This window comes from Schistocerca nitens, chromosome 1, assembly GCF_023898315.1.
Source record: "Schistocerca nitens isolate TAMUIC-IGC-003100 chromosome 1, iqSchNite1.1, whole genome shotgun sequence".
NCBI classification, from domain to species: Eukaryota; Metazoa; Arthropoda; class Insecta; order Orthoptera; family Acrididae; genus Schistocerca; species Schistocerca nitens.
The window spans coordinates 295,517,407-295,541,951 of NC_064614.1; the positions used below are offsets into that span (position 1 = coordinate 295,517,407).

The 24,545-nt window shown below is 41.3% G+C and overlaps 1 protein-coding gene across 1 annotated transcript in view; it reads right to left on the bottom strand.

Moving 5' to 3' along the window:
• The window catches only part of LOC126235507 (protein PBDC1), a 77,225-nt gene extending 55,584 nt beyond the window's left edge, over window positions 1–21,641 (bottom strand). Inside the window, exons 1-3 of the mRNA XM_049944228.1 lie at window positions 21,495–21,641; window positions 21,335–21,400; window positions 2,692–2,751 (exon numbers count right to left, since the gene is read on the bottom strand). Of these exons, the coding sequence (XP_049800185.1) occupies window positions 2,692–2,751; window positions 21,335–21,400; window positions 21,495–21,518 (150 nt within the window). The 5' untranslated portion in view covers window positions 21,519–21,641. The remainder of the gene's footprint in view (window positions 1–2,691; window positions 2,752–21,334; window positions 21,401–21,494) is intronic.
• Window positions 21,642–24,545: the final 2,904 nt, after the last annotated feature.

Sequence of the window (24,545 nt, forward strand, 5' to 3'; positions counted from 1 at the left end):
GTTTACATGTCAATGGCACGTTAGATGGATATGCCATATTCGGCAAATATTTACTATTTGCACAATATGTGAGAGAGAATTGTCAGAGCATGTGCTTCGATAAGTGCCGAAGTGATAAGGAATACCACTCAATCCATAAGAAGATTGCAGCACTGCATTGATACCAATGGTCATCACTTTGAACACCTCTTCTGTAATGGACCTTCAAAGACCTTACTGTTACTCATAATTGGATTTGTCTTGACAGCCACAATCAGAAAATAATTTACGCGAAAGAACTTGCTCCACTTCTAGCAGTAATTTATCGTAGATCTCTTGACTGGAAAAAAAACGCAGGTCATTCCCGTTTTTAAGAAAGGTCATAAGATCCACACAATTATAGACCTATATCGTTGACGTCAATCTAACACATAATTATGGAACACGTTTTACGCTCAAGACATACGCCGTTTTTGGAAAATGAACATATCCTCCATAAAAATCAACCTGGATTCCAGAAACAGAGATTAAGCGAAACTCAGCTCGCTCTGTTCCTCCATGAGATCAACAGCACAGTGGACAATGACGCCGAGGTTGATGCCTTCCTTGATTTCAGTAAGGTATTTGACCCTGTCCTGCATTGCCATTTAATGAAAAGAATGCAAGCTTACAGAGTGTAGAGTATTAGAGCAGACTTGCAATTGGATTCAAGACTTTCTTGCAGGTAGGACTTAACACGTCGCTCTTAATGGAACAAAATCAACAGATGTAAAGGTAATATCTGGAGTACCACAGGGAAGTGTGATAGGACTGTTTGCTATTTACAATGTATATAAATCATATAGTCGAAAGTTTTGGATGCTCTTTAAGGCTATTCGCAGATGATGCAGTTGTCTATACCAAAGTAGCAACGCCAGAAGATAGTAAAAATTTGCAGAACAACCTGCAGAGAATTGTTGAATGGTGCAGGCTCTGGTAGGTGACCCTGAACGTGAATAAATATAACATAGTGCGCATTCATAGGAAAAGAAATCCACAACTGTACAGCTTCACTACTGATGACGAACAGCTGGAGACAGCGTCTGCCGTAAAATATCTATGCGTAACTATCAACAACGACTGTAAGTGGAACGACCACATAAAACAGATAATGCGACAAGCAGACACCAGACTCAAGACTCATCGGAAGAATCTTCAGGAGATGTAACTCATCCACAAAAGAAGTGGCTGATAAGGTGCTTGTTCACCCGATTCACGAGTATTTTTCATCTATCAGGGATCCCCCATCAGGTAGGACTGATAGAGGAGAAAGAGAAGATCCAACGAAGAGTGGCGCATTTCTTCAACGGAATCGTTTAGCTGGTGAGAGAGCTTTACAGAGATGCTAAACAAACTCCACTGGCAGATGTTACAAGAGAGGTGTTGTACATCACGGAGAGATTTACTATTAAAATTGCAGGACAGTACTTTTCAGGAGGAGTTGGACACCACGTTACTTTCCCCACATACATCTCGCATATTGACCACGAGGAGAAAATTCCAGAAATTAGAGCCAATACAAAGGCTGAGCAACAATAATTCTTTCCACACACTAATTGCCAGTGGAACAGGGTTGGCGGGATCAGAAAGTGGTACTGAAAGTACCCTCCGCCACATCCCATTAGGTGGCTTATGGAGTATGATGTAGATGATAGAGGCAGCATAATTCCTACTCCTGCCAATAAAACCACGAAACAATAGTCCTAGCTTTCGGGAACTATACTATTCTTCTTCAGGTGGGAAAGAGTGACTGGTTGGGGCAGTGTGGTGGGAAGGAGGGGAGGGGGATGGAGAGGGAAGTTGGAGGTCATTCAGACTCTAGATTGAGAGCGACTCTTCTGTTTTAAGAAATCTTTCTTCATCATGCTAGTGCCACTTGTGGATACAGTCACTGTGACATCAAAGCGATTTTAACATTTCCATCAAGTCATGTGGAATGTAAAATACATTTTACACCAGAAGATTGGTTTGAACGACACAAAGATTTTCCTATCGGTGGTGGTATACCTTAACTCTTCTGACTAATCAAGCTGATTACAAGAGGACTTATGGTTAATATGGAATCCAAACCACAGTGCTATTTGATTTTTTTACATAGCAATTCAAAAGGTAAGGAAACAACATGTGTCAAAAAATATCCAGGACAGATAGAGCTTGTGGACCAATACTTACTGCTCACTGAGTCACACCTATGACAGCAATTTACAAATCTCAAAGTGGAACAGTACACATCACTGTAATGTTAACAATGAATTAGGGTAGACAGAGCTTTGTTACACTTTTGAGTTTCTTGCGGACACCTGTTACCCTCTTCACATTGTTTTGTACAGCACTGTAGACTCCCTGCAAGATTTTATCCTGTGTTGCTCATTCAAACATAATCCTGTAAAACTACCAAGTTATATCATAGGTACATTGCTTTCCTTGCCACTGTAGATGCCTGGTAACTGAGAATGAAAAGATCCATTGCTCTCGTTGTCGCTTAAATATTTATCTGTTGTTGAGGTGTAAATGGAACTCCAATATCTCATTACGTGATACTTTATGACAGCACAGCCGATGTTGAATATGCAACACTAATATACAGCATTGGATGTTGATATACTTTTTCCTCATAATGATTAAATAATATGGCACTTAGTATCATTCAAATGTTAATGCTTGATCACTTACATTGAAATATACTTCTGCATGTTCATAGGCCTTAACAGCCCACATCGCCTCCACTGATGCCTGTAACAAATGTTTTGAAACTGATTATGAGCTGCTTTCTGTACATAAAATAACTGACAAGAACTTACTTAACTAATGCAATAAAAAATTCCATACACAGCAGTGATCAAAGCAATGGTTCCTCCAAAACAGCTCATTACATGCACCAAGATTTTAGAGTTAGCTGTACTGGATTTAGTTACTGTATATATTATCAGGAGTATTTTTTATATAAACCATTCAAAAATAAGTTCATAAAGTCATTAAATTCCCACACACTCATCAGACCTTGTAATTCTTTGCAGAGAAATGTCTTTGATTATCATCTTGTAACAAACGAGAATTTCAGACCATATTATGAACTTTAACAGAATGAAGTATGGTATCTCAAACAGAATAACTACTTCTATGCCAACATGCCAACCAGCACTGATAATGCAAACAATGGTTATGCAAAACCCAACACTCACTTTCTCACACGACATTCTGAAAGCTATCAATGAAGCCAATCAGGTGGGTGCAGTATTTCTTGACTTATAAAAAATACTATGAAATGTGTGACAAAAGTTGACTTCTTAGTAGGGAGAACACATGCCATCTTAGATGAAGAGCCAATGACAGATGTCTAAGTGACTTCATACATGCCCCAGATAAGTAAATTGAGACCCTTGCTGTTAATGCTGAATGTTAATGACCTGGTAGTCAATATTAACAGTGACATTCAGCCTTTTTGCAGATAATGAAGTTATTGGTAATGAATGCTATCTGAAAGCAAATTAGTAGAAATATTCAGTTCATTAAACAAAACACAGAATCAATCAGAATCAGTCAATTCATATACACAACTGGATATAACAATTTGTAGGGATATGAAATGAAATTTCACATACACTCATTCAAAATGTAAAGTATGCGGAAACTTTGATTCACTGGTTTGGGAAAATGCAATCAAACTAGAAAGGTGATTGGTTAAGAAACACTCATGCAACACTGCTCAAGTGTGTGACTTACATGAAATATGTCTAGCAAGGGACATTAAACATAAAATAAAGGCCAACACAAAAGATGAGATCTTTGTTTGAGCTGAGGGAAAGTTGGGATCTTGAAGAACATGAACTGGCAGGTACTTTAAGATAGACTTCAACCATCCTGAGAAAGCCTACTAACGAAGTTTAAAGAAAGCTGGAAACTTAGTGTGACACCTTATGTATCGCTCACACAGGAAACACAAAGACATGATTACATTAATTATAGCACACAATGAGGCATTTATGCAGTCACACTTCCTATGCTTCATATGCATAAGTGACAGAAGAAACTTATTTGTGGTACAATAGGAAGTACTGTCTGCCATGTACTTCACAGAGGTTAGCTGAGTATGGATGTGGGTGCAGAAAGAGTCATTCTCCAGTTATACCATTAATAGCTATTAATAGTGTTCCATAGATTTCGTGTTTGTTTTGAACACAGTCAGAGAGAGTCCCTTTAGTCAACCATAGTGCCAGTAGTGCTAGTGTTTGTTTTCAATACAGTCCAGAGACAGGTAGTGCTATTTTCTTTGTTTTCTACAAGAAGTGGCTAGCAATCACAGTTTAGTCAATAGTCAGCCGCCTTTAGAGAATTAGCAGTCTAGTTAAAAGTTGATTAACTCTCTTCAGTAAATTGATTCCTTAGGATGGATAGGATGTGTGACTGCTGTGTACGGATGCAGGAGGAGCTGGCCACTGTTCACGAACAGCTGAACGTGTTGATGGCCACGGTCAGCCGTCTTCAGGCTGCTGCCTCAGAGTGTAGCGGCAGTGGGGAGTCTGGTGCGTCGCAAGGTACACCCCGGATGTTACATGCTTCACCCACTGTCCCTGCTGTCGAGACATCTTCGCGGGTACCGGGCGCGGTTGGGCCACCCTCTCCCCAAGGCGAGTGGCGGGTTCAGCGGCGTTCGCGGAGCACGAGGCGGAGGGTAAATGTGGAGGCTGGCCATGTGGCATCACCCGCTCTGCCTGTGAGTGGACATGTGGCTGCTCCTTCAGCAAGGTCCGAACAGGCACACGGGGGGAGGGGTTTATTAGTTATTGGGAGCTCCAACGTTAGGCGGGTGATGGAGCCCCTTAGGGAAATAGCAAAAAGGTAGGGGAAGAAGGCCAGTGTTCACTGTCTGCTTGCCGGGGGGGTCTCATCCGAGATGTGGAGGAGGCCCTATCGGCGGCGATAGAGAGCACTGGGTGCACCCGACTGCAAATTGTTGCTCATGTCGGCACCAACGACTCCTGCCATCTGGGTTCAGAGGTCATCCTCAGTTCGTACAGGCGGTTGGCGGAATTGGTGAAGGCGGAAAGCCTCGCTCGCGGGGTGGAATCAGAGCTAACTATTTGTAGTATCGTTCCCAGAACCAATTGCGGTACTCTGGTTTGGAGCCGAATGGAAGGCTTAAACCAGAGGCTCAGACGATTCTGCGGAGATCTGGGGTGTAAATTTCTCAACCTCCGCTATCGGGTGGAGAAATGTAGGGTCCCCCTGAATAGGTCAGGCGTGCACTACATGCCGGAAGCGGCTACAAGGGTAGCGGAGTAGGTGTGGAGTGCACATGGGGGTTTTTTAGGTTAGAGAATTCCCTCCCTAGGCCCGACAAGACGCCTCCTGAGACGCGGCAAGGTAGGCGTAGGCAAAATGCAACAGGGAATAACAATATTAATGTGCTAATAGTAAACTGCAGGAGCGTCTATAGAAAGGTCCCCGAACTGCTCTCATTAATAAACGGTCACAACGCCCATATAGTACTAGGGACAGAAAGTTGGCTGAAACCAGACGTAAACAGTAATGAAATCCTAAACTCAGACTGGAATGTATACCGCAGAGACAGGCTGGACAGTGAAGGGGAGGCGTGTTTATAGCGATAAGAAGTGCAATAGTATCGAAGGAAATTGACGGAGATCCTAAATGTGAAATAATTTGAGTGAAGGTCACGGTTAAAGCAGGCTCAGACGTAGTAATTGGATGTCTCTATAGGCCCCCTGGCTCAGCAGCTGTTGTGGCTGAGCACCTGAAGGATAATTTGGAAAATATTTCGAGTAGATTTCCCCACCATGTTATAGTTCTGGGTGGAGATTTTAATTTGCCGGATATAGACTGGGAGACTCAAACGTTCATAACGGGTGACAGGGACAAATAATCCAGTGAAATTTTTTTACGTGCTTTATCTGAAAACTACCTTGAGCAGTTAAACAGAGAACCGACTCGTAGCAATAACATATTAGACCTTCTGGTGACAAACAGACCGGAACTATTTGAAACAGTTAACGCAGAACACGGAATCAGCGATCATAAAGCGGTTACGGCATCGATGATTTCAGCCATAAATAGAAATATTAAAAATGGTAGGAAGATTTTTCTGTTTAGCAAAAGTGACAAAAAGCAGATTACAGAGTACTTGACGGCTCAACACAAAAGTTTTGTCTCAAGTACAGATAGTGTTGAGGATCAGTGGACAAAGTTCAAAACCATCGTACAATACGCGTTAGATGAGTATGTGCCAAGCAAGATCGTAAGAGATGGAAAAGAGCCACCGTGGTACAACAACCGAGTTAGAAAACTGCTGCAGAAGCAAAGGGAACTTCACAGCAAACATAAACATAGCCAAAGCCTTGCAGACAAACAAAAATTACGCGAAGCGAAATGTAGTGTGAGGAGGGCTATGCGAGAGGCGTTCAATGAATTCGAAAGTAAAGTTTTAAGTACTGACTTGGCAGAAAATCCTAAGAAATTTTGGTCTTATGTCAAAGCGGTAGGTGGATCAAAACAAAATGTCCAGACACTCTGTGACCAAAATGGTACTGAAACAGAGGATGACAGACTAAAGGCCGAAATACTAAATGTCTTTTTCCAAAGCTGTTTCACAGAGGAAGACTGCACTGTAGTTCCTTCTCTAGATTGTCGCACAGATGACAAAATGGTAGATATCGAAATAGACGACAGAGGGATAGAGAAACAATTAAAATCGACCAAAAGAGGAAAGGCCGCTGGACCTGATGGGATACCAGTTCTATTTTACACAGAGTACGCGAAGGAACTTGCCCCCCTTCTTGCAGCAGTGTACCGTAGGTCTCTAGAAGAGCGTAGCGTTCCAAAGGATTGGAAAAGGGCACAGGTCATCCCCGTTTTCAAGAAGGGACGTCGAACAGATGTGCAGAACTATAGACCTATATCTCTAACGCCGATCAGTTGTAGAATTTTGGAACACGTATTATGTTCGAGTATAATGACTTTCCTGGAGACTAGAAATCTACTCTGTAGGAATCAGCATGGGTTTCGTGTGAAACCTAGCTCGCGCTATTTGTCCACGAGATTCAAGAGGGCCATAGACACGGGTTCACAGGTAGATGCCGTGTTTCTTGACTTCCGCAAGGCGTTCAGTACAGTTCCCCACAGTCGTTTAATGAACAAAGTAAAAGCATATGGACTATCAGACCAATTGTGTGATTGGATTGAGGAGTTCCTAGATAAGAGAACGCAGCATGTCATTCTCAATGGAGAGAAGTCTTCCGAAGTAAGAGTGATTTCAGGTGTGCCACAGGGGAGTGTCATGGGACCGTTGCTGTTCACAATATACATAAATGACCTGGTGGATGACATCGGAAGTTCACTGAGGCTTTTTGCAGATGATGCTGTGGTGTATCGAGAGGTTGTAACAATGGAAAATTGTACTGAAATGCAGGAGCATCTGCAGCGAATTGACGCATGGTGCAGGGAATGGCAATTGAATCTCAATGTAGACAAGTGTAATGTGCTGCAAATACATAGAAAGATAGATCCCTTATCATTTAGCTACAGAATAGCAGGTCAGCAACTGGAAGCAGTTAATTCCATAAATTATCTGGGAGTACGCATTAGGAGTGATTTAAAATGGAATGATCATGTAAAGTTGATCTTCGCTAAAGCAGATGCCAGACTGAGATTCATTGGAAGAATCCTAAGGAAATGCAATCCGAAAACAAAGGAAGTAGGTTACAGTACGCTTGTTCGCCCACTGCTTGAATACTGCTCACAAGGGAACCTCCCCATCGCACCCCCCTCAGATTTCGTTATAAGTTGGCACAGTGGATAGGCCTTGAAAAATTGAACTCAGATCAATCGAGAAAACAGGAAGAAGTTGTGTGCAACAATGAAAAAATAAGCAAAATATACAAACTGAGAAGTCTATGTGCAACATAAGCAACATCCAGGATAGTGTGAGCTCAGGAGCGCTGTGGTCCCGTGGATTGCGTGAGCAGCTGCGGAACGAGAGGTCCGTGGTTCAAGTCCTCCCCCGAGTGAAAAGTTTAATTTGTTATTTTCAGACAATTATCAAAGTTCAGGCACTCACACATAATCAACTTCGCTCTCCAAAATTCCAGGACATTTTCAGGTTTGCTTGGACATATGCAGGATTTCATGGTCTACTCACGGAAAAATTTGAAAACGTTAAAAACATATGTTTTGACAGAGAACATGGAAAACTGTGCGACTGTGGAACTGTTGCATTCATTTGTTGCAGTTTATGTGACAAACTCGTATGTTTTCATCACTTTTTTGGGAGTGATTATCACATCCACAAGAAAATCTAAATCGGGCAAGGAGGAAGAATATTTTTACCCATTTGCCAAGTGTACAAGTTAGGTGGGTCGACAACATATTCCTGTCATGTGACGCACATGCCGTCACTAGTGTCGTATAGAATATATCAGACGTGTTTTCCTGTGGAGGAATCGGTTGACCTATGACCTTGCTATCAAACGTTTTCGGTTCCCATTGGAGAGGCACGTCCTTTCGTCTACTAATTGCATGGTTTTGCGGTGCAGTCGCAAAACACAGACACTAAACTTATTACAGTGAACAGAGACGTCAATGAACGAACGGACAGATCATAACTTTGCGAAAATTAAGATAGTAAACTTTTCGCTCGAGGGAAGGTTTGAACCAAGGACCTCTCATTCCGTAGCTGCTCACGCTAACCACGGGACCACGGCCTCCTGAGCTGACATTATCCTTGATGTTGCTTATCTTACGCATGGACTACTCAGTTTGTATATTTTGCTTATTTTTTTCGTAGTTCCACACAACTTCTTCCTGTTTTCTCGATTGATCTGTGTTCAGTGTTTCAAGGTCTATCCACTGTGCCAACTTATAACTAAACCTGAGGGGGTGCAATGGGGAGGTTCCCTTGTCAGCGGTGTGGGATCCGTACCAGATAGGGTAGACAGACGAGATAGAGAAGATCCAACGGAGAGCAGCGCGCTTCATTACTGGATCATTTAGTAATCGCGAAAGCGTTACGGAGATGATAGATAAACTCCAGTGGAAGACTCTGCAAGAGTGACATTCAGTAGCTCGGTACGGGCTTTTGTTGAAGTTTCGAGAACATACCTTCACCGAGGAGTCGAGCAGTATATTGCTCCCTCCTACGTATATCATGCGAAGAGACCATGAGGATAAAATCAGAGAGATTAGAGCCCACACAGAAGCATACAGACAATCCTTCTTTCCATGAACAATTCGAGACTGGAATAGAAGGGAGAAACGATAGAGGTACTCAGGGTACCCTCCGCCACACACCATCAGGTGGCTTGCGGAGTATGGATGTAGATGTAGAAGTAATTTGATAGTGTTGAGATTAACCCTTGCTGACTTGAATTTTTTTCTGGAGGAAGGAAAATTTTTATTTATGTGGTAAGGCTCTTAGGTGACTTTTTTAAATGATTTTATATGTAAGATTTATATAAAAATATATACCCATTTCCAAAACTTACTTTGTGCACTTGGCTTCGTTTTATGGACTAAAATTAATTACTAATTATAATTACAAAATATTCTCTATTGTAATAAATAGTAAAATGATAATGCAATAATTACCATGCAAAATAACAACAACAATATTCAGTTGAACAGTGGGATTAGTGAACCAACCAAATCTGTGTATTCTGGTGGTCACGAGCTACTGTGCACTGTCACAAGCTGCTGCACTACACTGATTTGCCTGATATTTTCATAGTGATGCTCACCAGTTGGCGGCACTTTTGCAGGATGAAAATGTTGAACATTCACAAATGTGTACCTCAGGTTTCCATTGGGAAAAAATACTTCTGTTGCAACTAAGACAAAGTAAAAGTTAATGTACACAATTGTAGCCAGAGAGATTGAAAGGGTTAATTTCATGTTTCCAAGACACCTTGTGAGAAAAGCAAAACACTCACTGTAGAGTTCAATGACCACAAACATCAATCGTCAACTAGATACATGTAGGGCTACATATCACTCTGCCAGAGAATATGTTACACCACAATGTGCTGTTAATTTGACAAAACTGTAGTGCTGCTACCATTTTAAGATCCAAATCTGTGAGAAGGTACAGTGGAATATTGGATTAGCTGCACGAAGCTGGTGAGCACAGTGTGTTGTCATTAGGGCTATGGCAGTAATGGTTCTGAATTACTCCAAGCGGGCTATGCGCGCTCTGTGTAACATGCCAGCAAAGCTATTACGCGTGGCACAGGCAAGGGGATTTCGCCATCAACAGGGTTTTAGTGGTGTTACCAAGTAAATGATGAGAAGCGGAGAATTGGCATAACAAGTGCGCTACTATGTGGAATAAATAGTGTTGATTTTGTAGCAGAATCAATCGCAGCCCAGTATTCTACCGGGATGAAGGAGATATGTCAGATGAGGTGGCAGCACGGAGTCACCAGCAGAAGCCACGGGTTAGAGTCTCCACAGTAATACCAGCTGTTTGCACTAGGTCCACCCACCAGACTTGGTGCCACACCACAGTGGGCCTTCCCAGTCCACTCTTGCAGCAGCCGGACTCCTGCCCAGGGGCAGCAGGTTGAAACTGGACACAGCAGCTGCCTTTCTACAATGCGATGGGTGCACCTATTGACTGTATGCTTTGGTCACCTGTGTGCAGTCATTCATCATAGAATTGGTTATCCCTGCAAGATTTCTTTCTGCCAAATGTTGCTAATGCTGGTACTGTGGCCCATGCAACAAGGGTGCATGCCAGGCACCAAGTGCAGGTGTCACCAAAGCAGGGCACGAGCACATGTTGCAGCCAAATGGCGAGTCACTAGCAGTCCACTGGTCTGCTAGCAGTCCTCTTTCCAAGGGGCAGGGACATTGTCACTTCCCCGTATCAATCAAATGCTGATGTATAAATAGAAAATATATTACTGATTTTGACAGATGCTCCTCTCTCGACATTTATTGGCCTGCCATCCAGACTCAACTCTCAGCCACTCGACACTCTGACAATGTGGCCACTCTACAACCCCCGGGGTTGGCCACAAATTAGCATCAGAAGTGGTGACATCATTTTCAGTGGGCAGTATGGGTGTGTCATCCATGCAGTGTGATGTCTAGACCACAACCTGCTGTGTCGACATAGTGGGTCAGTGGAAAAACTGTTAGTTACTCTTGGTGTGTGAAACAGACTTGTTGGTCTAGGAGAATGTGTCGCCGTAACTTGAGAGTTACTTTGTTTAGGCCAGAGAATTTGGCTGATGTGGCTGAGTTTTCAGGCAACAGCAATGACCATTATTTGGAGCATTTTAGATGATCACAGTGTAATCTGCTTGGGGATTATGCACCATGTGCTGAATCAGTATAGTACCTTGTTTTATGTGCCACCATTTTGTTCTTGTTGCAAAGCACTATATGTAATCTAGATGCATGATGATCAGGCAATATGTTGTTTGTTCTCCAGTTTGGTAATTAATGATTGGTTAATGAAGTAGCACAATGAAGAGCAAGCAGATGATATGGACTTATGGAAAAAGCTTGCAGTGAAGAATGAGGAAATTGCATTACTCTGAGCATGAAACCTTATAACATATGTATCAGCCACTAGCCTAATTAGCCACTGAAAGGCAGTCTGAGGAGTTGATGTTCGTGGAGAGCCCAACAATGTGGGTGGGCATTGATGATTATAGCAGGAAGCCAAATTATATCTTGCATGGAAGCTCGCTCAGAGGAAAACAGAGATGTTTGAGCACTAAAAACAGGGACTTCTGCACAGATTCAGAAGCAGAATAGTTCGAGATTCTCTCAGGAATGGTTTGTTTTGTTTTGTTTTATGGTGCAAAAACAATTAGGATCATGTGCACCTTTGTCAAAACTGTAGAACATGAAGGCAAAGAGGAGTTAAAAACAACTACATCTCAATCCCTGTCGATGGAAGAGAACACAGCTAAAAACATGGACATGGAAAATGGTCAGTTAAACACGCCATTGAGAAACGGATGTCCAGAACTAAAAATTAAATGGCTTTCACCATTTTGCTATGACAGATAAAGAATAAAACGTGGTTGACAGCCCATGCGTTGCTCGCTAAAACAGCTGGTAACGCAGACGGCAAACACAAACGAGAATGTAAGCAGTTAAAAAAGGGCACTTCATCAGGAAATTGTAGACCGTCAGAAGTTGAGCGCAACGAACACAAAGTGGTGGGGGAGCACCACTTAAATGGTGATGGCTAAAAAGACAATGATCAATGCGCAACCTAGTTAAAGTGATCTCCTCATGGTGAGAGAGCTGGGAGGAGGTCGTCCAAGCCACTGGGAAAGATTTAATAACCTGGAGCTTGTTCACATGAAGGGAGGATCAGTGATGATGCCAAAGTGACACCACCTGCTGACAGACAGCAACACACAGATCTTTGGAGGGAATGCAAGAACTAGCAGGCTGAGGTATGAGGGCTGCAGCCTCGGCAGCAGCATCAGTGGCCTCATTTCCTGTCAGAGCAACGTGACCAGGAACTGACACTGGGAATGGTTGAGTGCTATCGAAAGGGGGCAAGAGGAAGACAGAGGATCCTGCTGACAGAGTAAGGAAACTGAACATACATACATATGAGCTGGATTGAGTAAACAAGTAAATGGAATTTTGCAGCAGGACGCCAAGCAAAGGGAACTCAAAGATTCTTAAGAGGCTTGTTACTGGATATGTCAAGGGTGTGCACATGAGTACTAAGGACCTCCATTCAGCTCTTAGATTACGATGGAATGTGAATAGATCGATTTGTCAAGGGGTGTGGCATATTCTCTGTGAATGAGATGTGGGTGTACAAAGCACGTGCAGCAACAACGCTGTCAAGATTATACAGAGAGGAAGGAAGCAAACATTAAATACAAGAGGGAACCTGAAGACCACTGGAAGCCATTCCTGTTGAAATTAGATGCAACAAGTACACATGCAGAGGTATAATGAGCAACAGTGTGTAAGGGAGATGAAGTGTAAGTTTTTGTTGGATCCAGGGGCACATGTGTCAGCAACCAGTAGAGACCTAGTGAGCCAGAGGTGCACCAAATTCCAATAGAACATGAGCATCAGTGTGCTGCAAACTACACAGAAATCCTTAATATTTACATTTCTGAAGTAGTTTATGAACCAGCAGTTGGCTATGAGATAACAGAAGAGAATAATAGTCCATGGGGGGAAGGAGGATCACTGATTGGTTGATTCCTGAGAGGGAACCAAACAGCGAGGTCATCGGTCCCACTGTTTTCGGGACAGGTGGGGAAGTAAGTCTGCCCTGCCCTTTCAAAGGAACCGTCCTGGCAAAAGGACCCAAGGTTTGAGTACCCAATATAATTGGAAACTAACCATCCTCTCTAGCAGTTTACAAAGTACATTCGTTAGGCTAATTGGGTGGTAGCTGTCGAGAGATGACATGTTCTTCCCGGGCTTAAGAACGGGGACAACAACACTGCCTTGCCAGGAAAGTACCTGTGAGCCAAATGCAGTTAAAGACCCTGAGCAGATATTGCCTCTGGGTAACATCCAAATGTTGAATCATCTGGTTGTGGATGGTATCCGGGTCTGGGGCTGTGTCATGTGGAGAAGTAAGAGCCTGCAAGAATTCCCATTTAGTGAAGGGTTCATTACAGGGTTCAGCTTGGTGGGGGCTGAAACAGAGGGAGATCTGTTCAACTTGGCATTTCTGCTGGAGAAAGACAGCAGGATAGGAAGAAGACGCAGATGCCATCACAAAGTGTGGCGTGAGGTGTACTGCAAGGACCAATGGATCAATACACAGTGCACTTCAGAGGTTATGACCCTAGACAGTTTACTGTCACTAGTGGCCCAGGTGGCTACAGAGCTTGGACCAAACCTGCGATGAAGAAGCAGACATCAAATGGCTCTGAGCACTATGGGACTTAACATCTGTGGTCATCAGTCCCCTAGAACTTAGAACTACTTAAACCTAACTAACCTAAGGACAGCACACACGTCCATGCCCGAGGCAGGATTCGAACCTGCGACCGTAGCGGTCACGCGGTTCCAGACTGAAGCGCCAAGAACCGCATGGCCACACCGGCCGGCAAGCATGCATGCCCAGGGAAGAAATGTAGTGGTCCCAGCATTCCTTTTTTGCTCACCATCATAAGGCAATGAGTCTTAGAATGGAGACACTCAACATATTCTATGCCTATTTCTATGCCATCAGTGTTTGCTATAGTTATTGAAAAGACTGTGTATATAAGGATGATTGATCACTTTATATCACATAATTTGCTATCAAATGTACAATTTGGCTTTAGAAGTGGTTTAACAACTGAAAATGCTATATCCTCTTCTCTGTGAGGTACTCGATGGATTAAACAAAAGGTTTCGAATGCTAGGCATATTATTTATTTATTTTATTTAACTAAGGTGTTAGTTTGTGTTGCTTCCAAAATATTGCTCCAGAAGTTGGACCATTATGGAATACAGGGAGTAGCTCACAATTGGTTCACCTCTTACTTTAACAACAGGCAGCAAAAGGTCATTATTCACAGTGATGAAAATAGCTGTGATGTGGGGTCTGAGTGGGGCGGGGGGGGGGGGGGGGCAGTGTTGGGGCCACTCCTGTTCCTTATTTATATAAATGAAATGCCCTCTAGTATTACAGGTAATTCTAAAATATCTATGTTTGCTGATGGCACTAGCTTGGTAGTAAAGGATGTTGGGTGCAACATTGGCTCCGTTTCAAACAGTGCAGTTCATGACATAAGTTCTTGGCTTGTAGAAAATAAATTAACACCAAATCACAAAAAGACGCAATTCAACAAAACCCGATGTTTTAATTTAGCAAAATGGTCCTATTATTAGTGAAACTGAACAATTCAAATTTATAGGTGTTCAGATAGGTAGTAAACAGTCATGGGAAGCCCACATCCAGGATCTTGTTCAGAAACTTAATGCTGCCACTTTTATTATTCCAACAATATCTGAAGTAAGCGATCGTTCTACATGAAAATTAGTCTACTTTTCTTATTTTCATTTGCTTAGGTCGAATGGTATTATATTCTGGGGTAACTCTGCCCATTCTCAAAGCATATTTTTAGCTCATAAACAGGCAGTTCGGCCAATAAGTTGTGTAAGTTTGCGAACCTCTTGTCGAACCCTGTTCACTAGTGCTCAGCTTACCATGTACCTACATGTTTAGTTTGACGTTGATACTACATCCGAATGATCTGAAGATGTCAGTAGCCGAAACACGTCAGAGTGAACTGTAACAAATTATGTAATCAAAGTGGACCTGTAAAATGAAGTGCAAAAAATTTAGCATGTGCCATAAGCCTTTACGTCACACTGAAGAACTGCTGATACTAATGCCTCCAAAGAACGTGACAATGAGTGAAGACAAATAGAGTGACAAAACCACAGGAGGTGGCAACTGTGAGTCAAATGGGTTACACTTTTTGTCCAAAGGGGATCTCCATAATTTTGTTTGTAATTTCAATTTGTCAGAGCAGAAGCTTAAGCTTTTGGCTTCTTGATTGCAAGGAAAGAACCACCTCTGAGTGTTGATCATAACCACCACTCAGTTTTTCTGAGAATTTCCCCAGGGAAAACAATTTGGTTTTTCATAACGATATAGAGTCTGCTATGGAGAGACTCAGCCATAACTTAAGTCTACAGGAAAGGAGCCTGTTCATCGATTCCAAAAAAGTTGGCCTGAATGCAGTAATTCTCCACAATGGGAACAAATTTCGCTCTGTTCCAACTGCTCATGCAGTTAATCTGAAGAGGCATATGAGAACTTTAAACTGCTAGTCTCACTTACCCAGCATGAGAAATGTAAACGTTTACATGTGGAGATCTCAAACACTTCCAATTCTTCTAGGAATGCAGCTTGCACATACAAAAAACTGCAAATTTCTATGAGAGTTGGACAGCACAGTCACTAAAAAACTCCATTAGAGAGAAATATGCCCTGTTCAGACTTACCTATTCTCTGGGCAGAAGAATGTGGTGCACACATATATTGTTGATCCCAAAAATGTGTATCCACATTAAACTGGGTCTCATTGAAACCTATGTGAAAGCTGTGGACTAAATTTCACATAGATTCATGAGAGAAGTTTCCAAGGATCAGTGAATCATAAATAAAGAAGGAATGTTACCAGGATCACAATATAGAGAATTAAAGTCTGATGAACATTTTCTTGATTTGTTGAGTAATGTTGCAAGAATGAAATGGCTGTCTTTCACAAGTGTCTGCAAGAACTTTTAAGGAAACCATGGGGCAGCGAACTACCAACTACTGAGATCATACTGCCTTAGGGGGTGTAAAATGTCACTTAAACTAAATTTTGTGAATAATCAATTGGGCTCCTGTTAGGATAAACTAGGCACATGGAGAACAGTTCCACCAGGCTATTTCTCAAATGGAAAAGCATTATCAAGGCAAATGGGTACAGTCGTGCTGCCTGACTACTTGTGATCCTTATGAAAAGTATTGCAGGAAATCACGAATGAAATATTTTTAGGTGTGAATCTTTACTCTTACAGTACTCATTCATTTCTTAGCTATCTTTGTGTACTACAGTTTTTTTTTTTTTTTTAAAGTGTTTACTGGGAGTGCCATTTTGCTAGATATATATAATGCACAGGCTGCCCTAAGCATTTACAAAAACCATTAATACAAACTAAGATTCGTATATAAATTCTGAAATTGAAATTACATTGGGGTTAAGTGGCACATTAATTTCCAAAACCACTAAACTAAAAAAAGATTCGTTGACCAAGTTTCTACACCTACACTTCGCAAGTTCCCTTGTTTGTGTTCGTGGGAACTTTGAGTAACACCGTCACTTTCTCTCCTTTCACGTTCTAGTTATGAAAGGTTCACAGTAAGGAAGACTGCAGGTAAAACTGTGTGTGGGCTTGAATCTCTCTAATTTTATCTTCATTGTCTTTTTATAATATATACATATGAGGAAGCAATATATTCAGCGACTCTTCTAGGAATATATGCTCTTGGAATTTTAACAGTAAACTACACATAATGCTTAATGGATCTCTTTCAGCAGCAGCCACTGGAGTTGAGAGATCATCCCCATGATGTTTTTGTGCTTACTAAGTAAACTTGTAATGAAATGTGCTGCTCTTCTTAAGTCAACACCAACCAGTGAAAGCTGTGGTGCTTGTGACAACAGCAAATTTTTCTCCAGCATCAGCAGCAGTAATAATGGCAGCAGCAACAGCATAAATTTTGGCAACGCTAGGTACTTTGCACTATTTTATTACCTCTGTTTTTGAAGTTTTTGACGGCAAAAAAGCAACTGTTGTGAGTATCTGATAGCCTAACATCTTTGGGCTATTGGCACAGAGCTTTTAAGTAGAAAACTATTCCCAGTGATTTAAAAAGAGCATCCATCATAACTATATATAAAGAAAAGGCAGCAGAATTGATGCACAGAACTATCGTCTCCAGCCAGTTCTTCTGTGAACATCAATCCAGAATACAGTTGAAGTTTAGATAAATAACTAAAGCAAAATGAATGACTGTAACAATCAGGTTGTATTCCAAAATGTGTAGAGGAAATTATGATGCAAGAGCCTAATGTACCAGATTTAAAGTGTATTATGTAACAACTGGATTACTTAAATTGCTTTATGGTGGCACAAAAATGACTGCCTGGACCAATATTTTTTAATGAGCGTCAGAGAGGCGAGGTGAATAAAAGCTTATTTTAAGAAATAAAAATAAATACATAAGAAATACTAACAACAGTCTTTGCAACACTGATCTCTAGTCTTTAGTTTGAGGATTAGTAATTTTCCTGGTTTTAGTAGGAACATCATAATGCCCTAATATTGATTTGTAATAAAATTTTACTTATTAGATTTTTTTATTAGAGAACATTGTACAACCTACCTGGTGTTGGACATTTTCTTGTCAACCACAAACAATAGGACTCCTGGTTAGTAGAATTGAAAAAGTTTCTATATTCATATTTTCTTCCCAAAAAGAACACAGATACTCTGAATGTGGTTAGATGATACGAAATGAAAGCAGTCCACCAATACCTACATCATGTCATCGAAAAGGGTTGTAAGTACTTAATGTCCCAACTCAGTAGTTACAAATGCTAATTTGCCACTGCCAGAGTTACCTTCCTATAGTAACTAACATGGAAGGGGAGACTAACAACACTATCCATGACCTTCTACTTAATATGGCCAGTTTTCTGGATTCACATGTTGAAACACAGAAATAGGTGATATTTCCTTCAAATGATCTGTGTTTTAGTCTACCGACTGTGACCACTGACATTAATTTGTCAATTTTTTACCAACACTAAAAAGCCTATTCATTTTCTGCCTGGATTCGGCTGCAATTTCTTTGTTTTTCTTATTTTACTTTCTTTCTTGTATGCACTTAATTCAGTTGCTTCCAAAAAAACTGACTGAAATGGCCTTGCTGTTAACTTCAAAAAGCACTTCTGTGTGCAAGATTCATCTATAAGAAAGTGGACCATACACTGTACCTTGCCACATTCATGTAGAATATCTGATTTATCTGGGACAAGTCTCCCTTCTGCATGTTGGCCTTACAACACAGCACTCCCACTTTTATCCTTCACCAGACAGGGTAAGAGATCTCACTGCCAGAGGCAGGCTCTACTCTTGGGGCATATCTCCAGTTCTGCCATCCATTTTTCCTCTATGTGCTTCCGATAGGCAAGCACGAGGACCTGCATTCTCCGAATGAAGCTTTTCCTGGATTGGAGGTGTCTTATCAATGGGCTGAGATCTGTGCATTCAAGTTTGGCTTCCAATTTTATCCTCTCACCACTGACACCATGTCCTGTTGGGTGTGAAGGGAGTGAAATGTCAATGTGTGAATAGAAATTCTGTACTACTTCTGGCTTCTTATCCCATCGCAATCCACACTGACTCACTCAATGCAGTGTCTGCCTTCTTTGCATTTGGAGATGTGCTACACACAGGTACTGTTCCTGGTATATCTTGGCTTTGGTGTTTATGTAGCTCTGTTTACATATCATTGTGAGATCCAAGTTCTAACCTAGATATTTAAGCTGTGAGCAGTGCTGGAGTCTTTCACCTCATTAGCTTCTCACCATGCTGTTATTGGAGTGGAAAATGCTGACTGCATCTGGCTGAGGTTTGATTTCAGACAGTTGGCATCTTAATAGACAAGAGGGGTATTAAGGTTTAGTGTCAACATCAAGGCCATTAAAGAAAGCATAAGCTTGGATTGGAGACAGAAGCTGGTCGAGCTCTTTTGAAGAAGCCAAACCAGGATTAAGTGATTTATGGAAACTACAGAAAATCTAAATGTGGATGGATGGACAGAGATTTGAGCCGTTGTCAAGCTAAATATGAGTTCAATGACTTAAAGAGCACACACTTTCACTTGGTATCTTAATACTGTGTGTGTGTGTGTGTGTGTGTTTGTTTTCAAGAATTGTGTCAGTTTCTCTTCTACTTCTGAGGCACTCTAACCTTAGGTTGCTATTACTGTATTGTTGGGGTAAATGAATTGCCTGGTGCAATTTGATGCCGACTTTTCCTTTACATACATATTGTACAGTATCTGCATCAGGATGCTTCCTTTTGTGCTACGTCATTCTTCTGATTCCTCTACCCATCTGCTCTCCCATAGAGACTGACTATACGGGATCTCCTACTGTTGAGAATGGTTCCAACCAATTATATCAGACAGTTCCCGCTCATCACATCATTGGCCTATAATCAGCAGCTTTTGATGGTCAACAGTTTCACATGAAGCTGTCAGGTTGATGACTGTCATTACAGTAATCTCTTTGCTTAAATCCATCCTTAACATGTAGTCAGTATAACAGCTGGCCAGTTGTTACCACCATCTTCAAATCTGCAAGCAATTTGAGGTAAATCTGGGGGTCAAAATTAACCGTGTTTAGAGTGCTGATTTGAAGAGCTATTTCAATAAACTACAAACAGTATCACAGTACACTTCCTGTAGTAGTGTGAAGATGAAAGACAGATGGTAATGTATATTCATTCTGTAAAGAACACCATTGAATCACTGTAGTGTGACAACCTGGACAATGTATACTTTTGAACACACTTAAGCTTTCTCAGTGAACGAAAAAGTATTTCCCATTGGTCTTTACTTGTCAGATGATTTTGTAACTGCCTTATATCATTCAACACAGCACTACAAAATTGTGTTACACCAATTATTGAAGCTCAAAGTAACGGTAGTAAAACTAAAGCCTACTGTGGGTCTAAGAGGTCAAAGCAGTTGTTACAATGATTCACTTCCCCAATTAAAAAGCTATAGCTATTGACTGATTAAAAAACTTGTTTTTGATTTTAAAAACTTATTTCTGACATGGAGTGTATTTGTTCAATAACATGCTAGTAAGCATATGCACTGATCTGAGAAATGCACTATCTTCATATTCTCCCATGTGATTAATAGTACAACTCGAATTATTGGTAATTCTGTGTTTGCCGAGTCAGTAATTGTTTTCTCTGATAGTTATTTATGGAGTTCAACTTCTCTCGGAAAAAACAAACAATCTGCATAATCCCGGAGTGTGTAGTTTCCTGACCCCTTTCATGCCACCTCAACAATTCTCAACCAAAGTAACACCTGTCTATGTTACAGATCAGTACATCACCACAACCTAAAATCCAAAACATTATAAAGAAACAACAATTTTACAACTTTATCACCCCTTGAGGTAACCGAATGACGCACGTCAGGTATCTAATGAACACACATCACAAAAATTGTACAGTTCAACTCTTCTTCTGAAGGAACCATGGCATGTACTTTAGAATTCAGAGGTGTTGCTACACCCTGGTCATGCTTCTATGAGTTGCTGTTACTAAACACTGAGCGATGTAGTCCACATTGCTGCAAAGTTTCGATGTGTATACAGTTGAAGTGAGAATTGTTGCAGAGAACAACCTGACATCTAGCACTGGGAGCAGGTCAATTAATTATGCAAAGGCCTTATATCTATTCAGTATTACAAACATTCATCTGATAAGTACCAATGAACCTAGCCTTGAAATCCTGGGCAAATTTCACAAATGACCGTCAACGAACCGTATACGCAAATACATGGTTCTTATTTTAGCAGCACGTTTCAACACATTTAGTATGCGATGGCTGCACGTGCGGTCGACAGCTTCATCATACGGGTGTACTTCACACAACACAGTGATCTGCAGAATTTTAATGTAGTTTAATGACAAAAAGTAACTTTTTCTTGGACAAGCTCTCCAACAAAAACATGAAGCATTATAAACCCGCGTCGTGCAGACGACAAATATTTTCGAAATATCTTACATCGTTCTCAAATTCTTCCGCTGGACGCGATAATATTCCAGCTCCCTTTAGCAGTTCATCAGCTGCCTAAAACAAAATAAATGAGAAATCATCATCTTCAAGAATATGGTAAGGAATGAAATAAACAAATCCTTTCAATACACAATTATATATTACACACCACGTTCCCCGACACTTTTGCCATTGCTCCTCATTTATATTGCCGCTTCCATTAACCACTGTGTGACAATACTTCAGCGTCTCGTCCACCTGAATTTCTTTGCACGCCGAACTGACACTAAAAACAACACACAATGCACGCTACTTACCAAAGAGGTAGAATCTCTATATCTTTGGTATTAAGGCCCGTCCACACGTTACGATCTGTCTGCGCAAACATCACATCTGCGCAGACAGATCGTTGCGTGTGGACAGAAGATTTGCACCAACCTGAGGTGTGTACAAACCTGGAAGTTGGAGTTGGAGGTTTAGGTACGTTTACACTGGGATACATGTATCGCGACATGTATGAGCGACATGTCAATTTGACATGTCGCGATACATCACCTCATACAAAAATTCACGGAACTTGTATGCGGACCCTCGAGCTCATACATGTCGCGTATACATTTTGTATATCGCTTTTTGGCCATATACGCGACATGTATGAGCGACATTTGAAGAACTCGCGCATGCGCAGTACTATCATTTCCTGTCGTCTTGTCGACTGCCGCTTATTTCGACGATTAGCGCATGCGTAGTACCAGGCTCTTTGGCGGCTGTTTCAGTTTTGAAGGTGCCGACTGTCGTTTCGACGTTAATGTATCTGCATAGAATATTAAAAAGTGCCATATGCAACATTATTCTTCGTGTTTGCGAGGCCATTGTGCAAGTTTTATCCCAAGAAGTGAAGGTAAAAGTTTTATATATATATATCAGAGTATGTAATACATTATATAATTTTTTCATGCATCTGGCACGTATATCAATGTTCTGCTATTATTCCGGCGGCCTCGCGTGATAATGTTGACAACGGATGCCGACAATCGTGTGTGGGACGTTGGCATTAGCAATCGCGCGACAATGCAAATGTTTTGTCATGAAATCTTCGTTTTACGAGGAATCCCCAGTGGCTAAAAAACGGAGTGTTACTGCCAACTGATCCTCTGGTGGAATCGCTTCCCGAAAGTTTGTGTTGGTTTTGGACACAAGAGGAGCCACAAGTGATAACAAACCGCGGAAATCCTCCATACTCATCCTAACATAATTTCTGAAATATGCGCCATTTTCTAGCGTTAATTCGCGAGAAACTCTCTGTGCCACCATCTACGCTTCCTCCGCCTTTTCTTCCTATCATCTTCCAAAAGAGCAAGTGTATCAGCACATAAAAATGTAAAATCTTCCAAATCGTCGTCGGAAGCTATCGCACAGTGATTCATATCAACCAGTGTAAACGCACGCTCATACATGTATGAGATTGATACTTGTCAACTCATACAAGTCGCGATACATGTCGCAAAGTCGCATATACATGTATCTCATACATGTGCCGATACAAATCGCAGTGTAAACGCACCTTTTGAGCGAAACCTCTCAAATCTGTGGGTTCAAACCACATCTGCGCAGGCAAGTTGGAGCGTGTGGACAGGAGATCGCCGCAAATCTGGCGCGAAACAGCTGTTTGCTCATCTAGTGTTTGTATTTGTGCGCACCGGGCATTAAATTGGCTGATACTCGTCAGTGTTCTCGAGAGTTTGTAAGTGAATTCATTGAAATATGTAGAAACCACCCATGTACCCATGTTTGTGGAAGATTAAAAGTAAAGAATATAGTGACCGAGACAAAAAGACTGCAGCATACAATGCTCTAATTGAGTTATCCAAAGTTCAGAAATCTAGATCTGGTGTAGGAGTAGATCAAGTATACCAGCCAACATTATGGTATTTTGATCTGCTTGGCTTTCTTAGTGATCAAGAAACACCAAGACCAAGCAGGAGTACAATTGAAGATGAAATTGGAGTGTCAATGTTACCGCCAGCCGTTCATGAGGAGAAATTGCCCTTCCCATACAATTATTTTTCTCATAATATGAAGGGTTACGAGCTTTAAGAGATAATTATAAGTTTCGACATCCATCCGCAAATAATTTCGCCAGTATTTAGGTTCGTCCTGCAACTCTCTCAGTAAATTTACGTGAGAAAACTGCTTTCGCTTTAGCAGCCACTGTCTACACCATTTTGCCCGCTTTCTCTGTTTCCTGCGGTTGGTCTGAATGTTTTTTGCAACACAAGTTGCGAACACAGACCACAACAGAACTTCCTCCATTTCTATATTTCAAAATAACTGAATTAAATGTTTGACGTTTACGGGGAGCGTAGTCGCTTGCCACTGATATTTCTTTTCTACACCGACAGATGGCGGGCGAGTAGTAGATTGGGGTTTGTGTCGTGTGAACACACCACATTTGCAGCGATCTTTTGCATGTACAGACATCTGCACCGATGTCTGCGCAGACAGATCGTTGCGTGTGGACCGGGCTTTACAGTGAGTTCTGGTAATTTTCCCTTTTTGCAGATAAAATTAAATAAGCACAAAATATCAGAATATTAAAAGAGTCAGGAATTCGATAAATATTTAACATTCTTGCTTTGTGGAATCATTGTAATAACGAATACCGCCATGCTACTACATTGTAGGCTATGTTACTGTTTTTGTTTGCTTATCCGTTGTAAATGGTCCACAACATAATATGGGGAAAAAAACTTGTTTTTTTTTTTTTATTTGACCCGTAGATCGCTGTGTTAGTCAGGGCCGCTGGCCGCTGGGAGACAGGACTGGGTCTGGAGCAAGATGTGTGTTCAGACCTTATCTCTAAATATAGCAAACCAATTCTATTGTTATTTCAAAGAAGTCTGACACCATTAGAGCGTAACGCAGTTCGGGGAATATTGAATATACGCAAGAATCACTTACTGGGACGAAATACAGAATAAATATAATTTCTTACTAAACGCTGAACATAAATGCAAAAGGCCCGTACAAGACAGTGACCTGGAGATCCATGTATTGTAGTAATGGCTGCTGAGAGCCAGGACTGTGCCCGGTGAAAGATGTGTGATGGGGCCGTATCTCCTGACATACTGGCCCAGTTTTACTGTTATTTTAGAGAAGGTCTGGCATTATTTAAACATAAAAAAATCCAGGGAATATTCGATATACATACAAAATACTC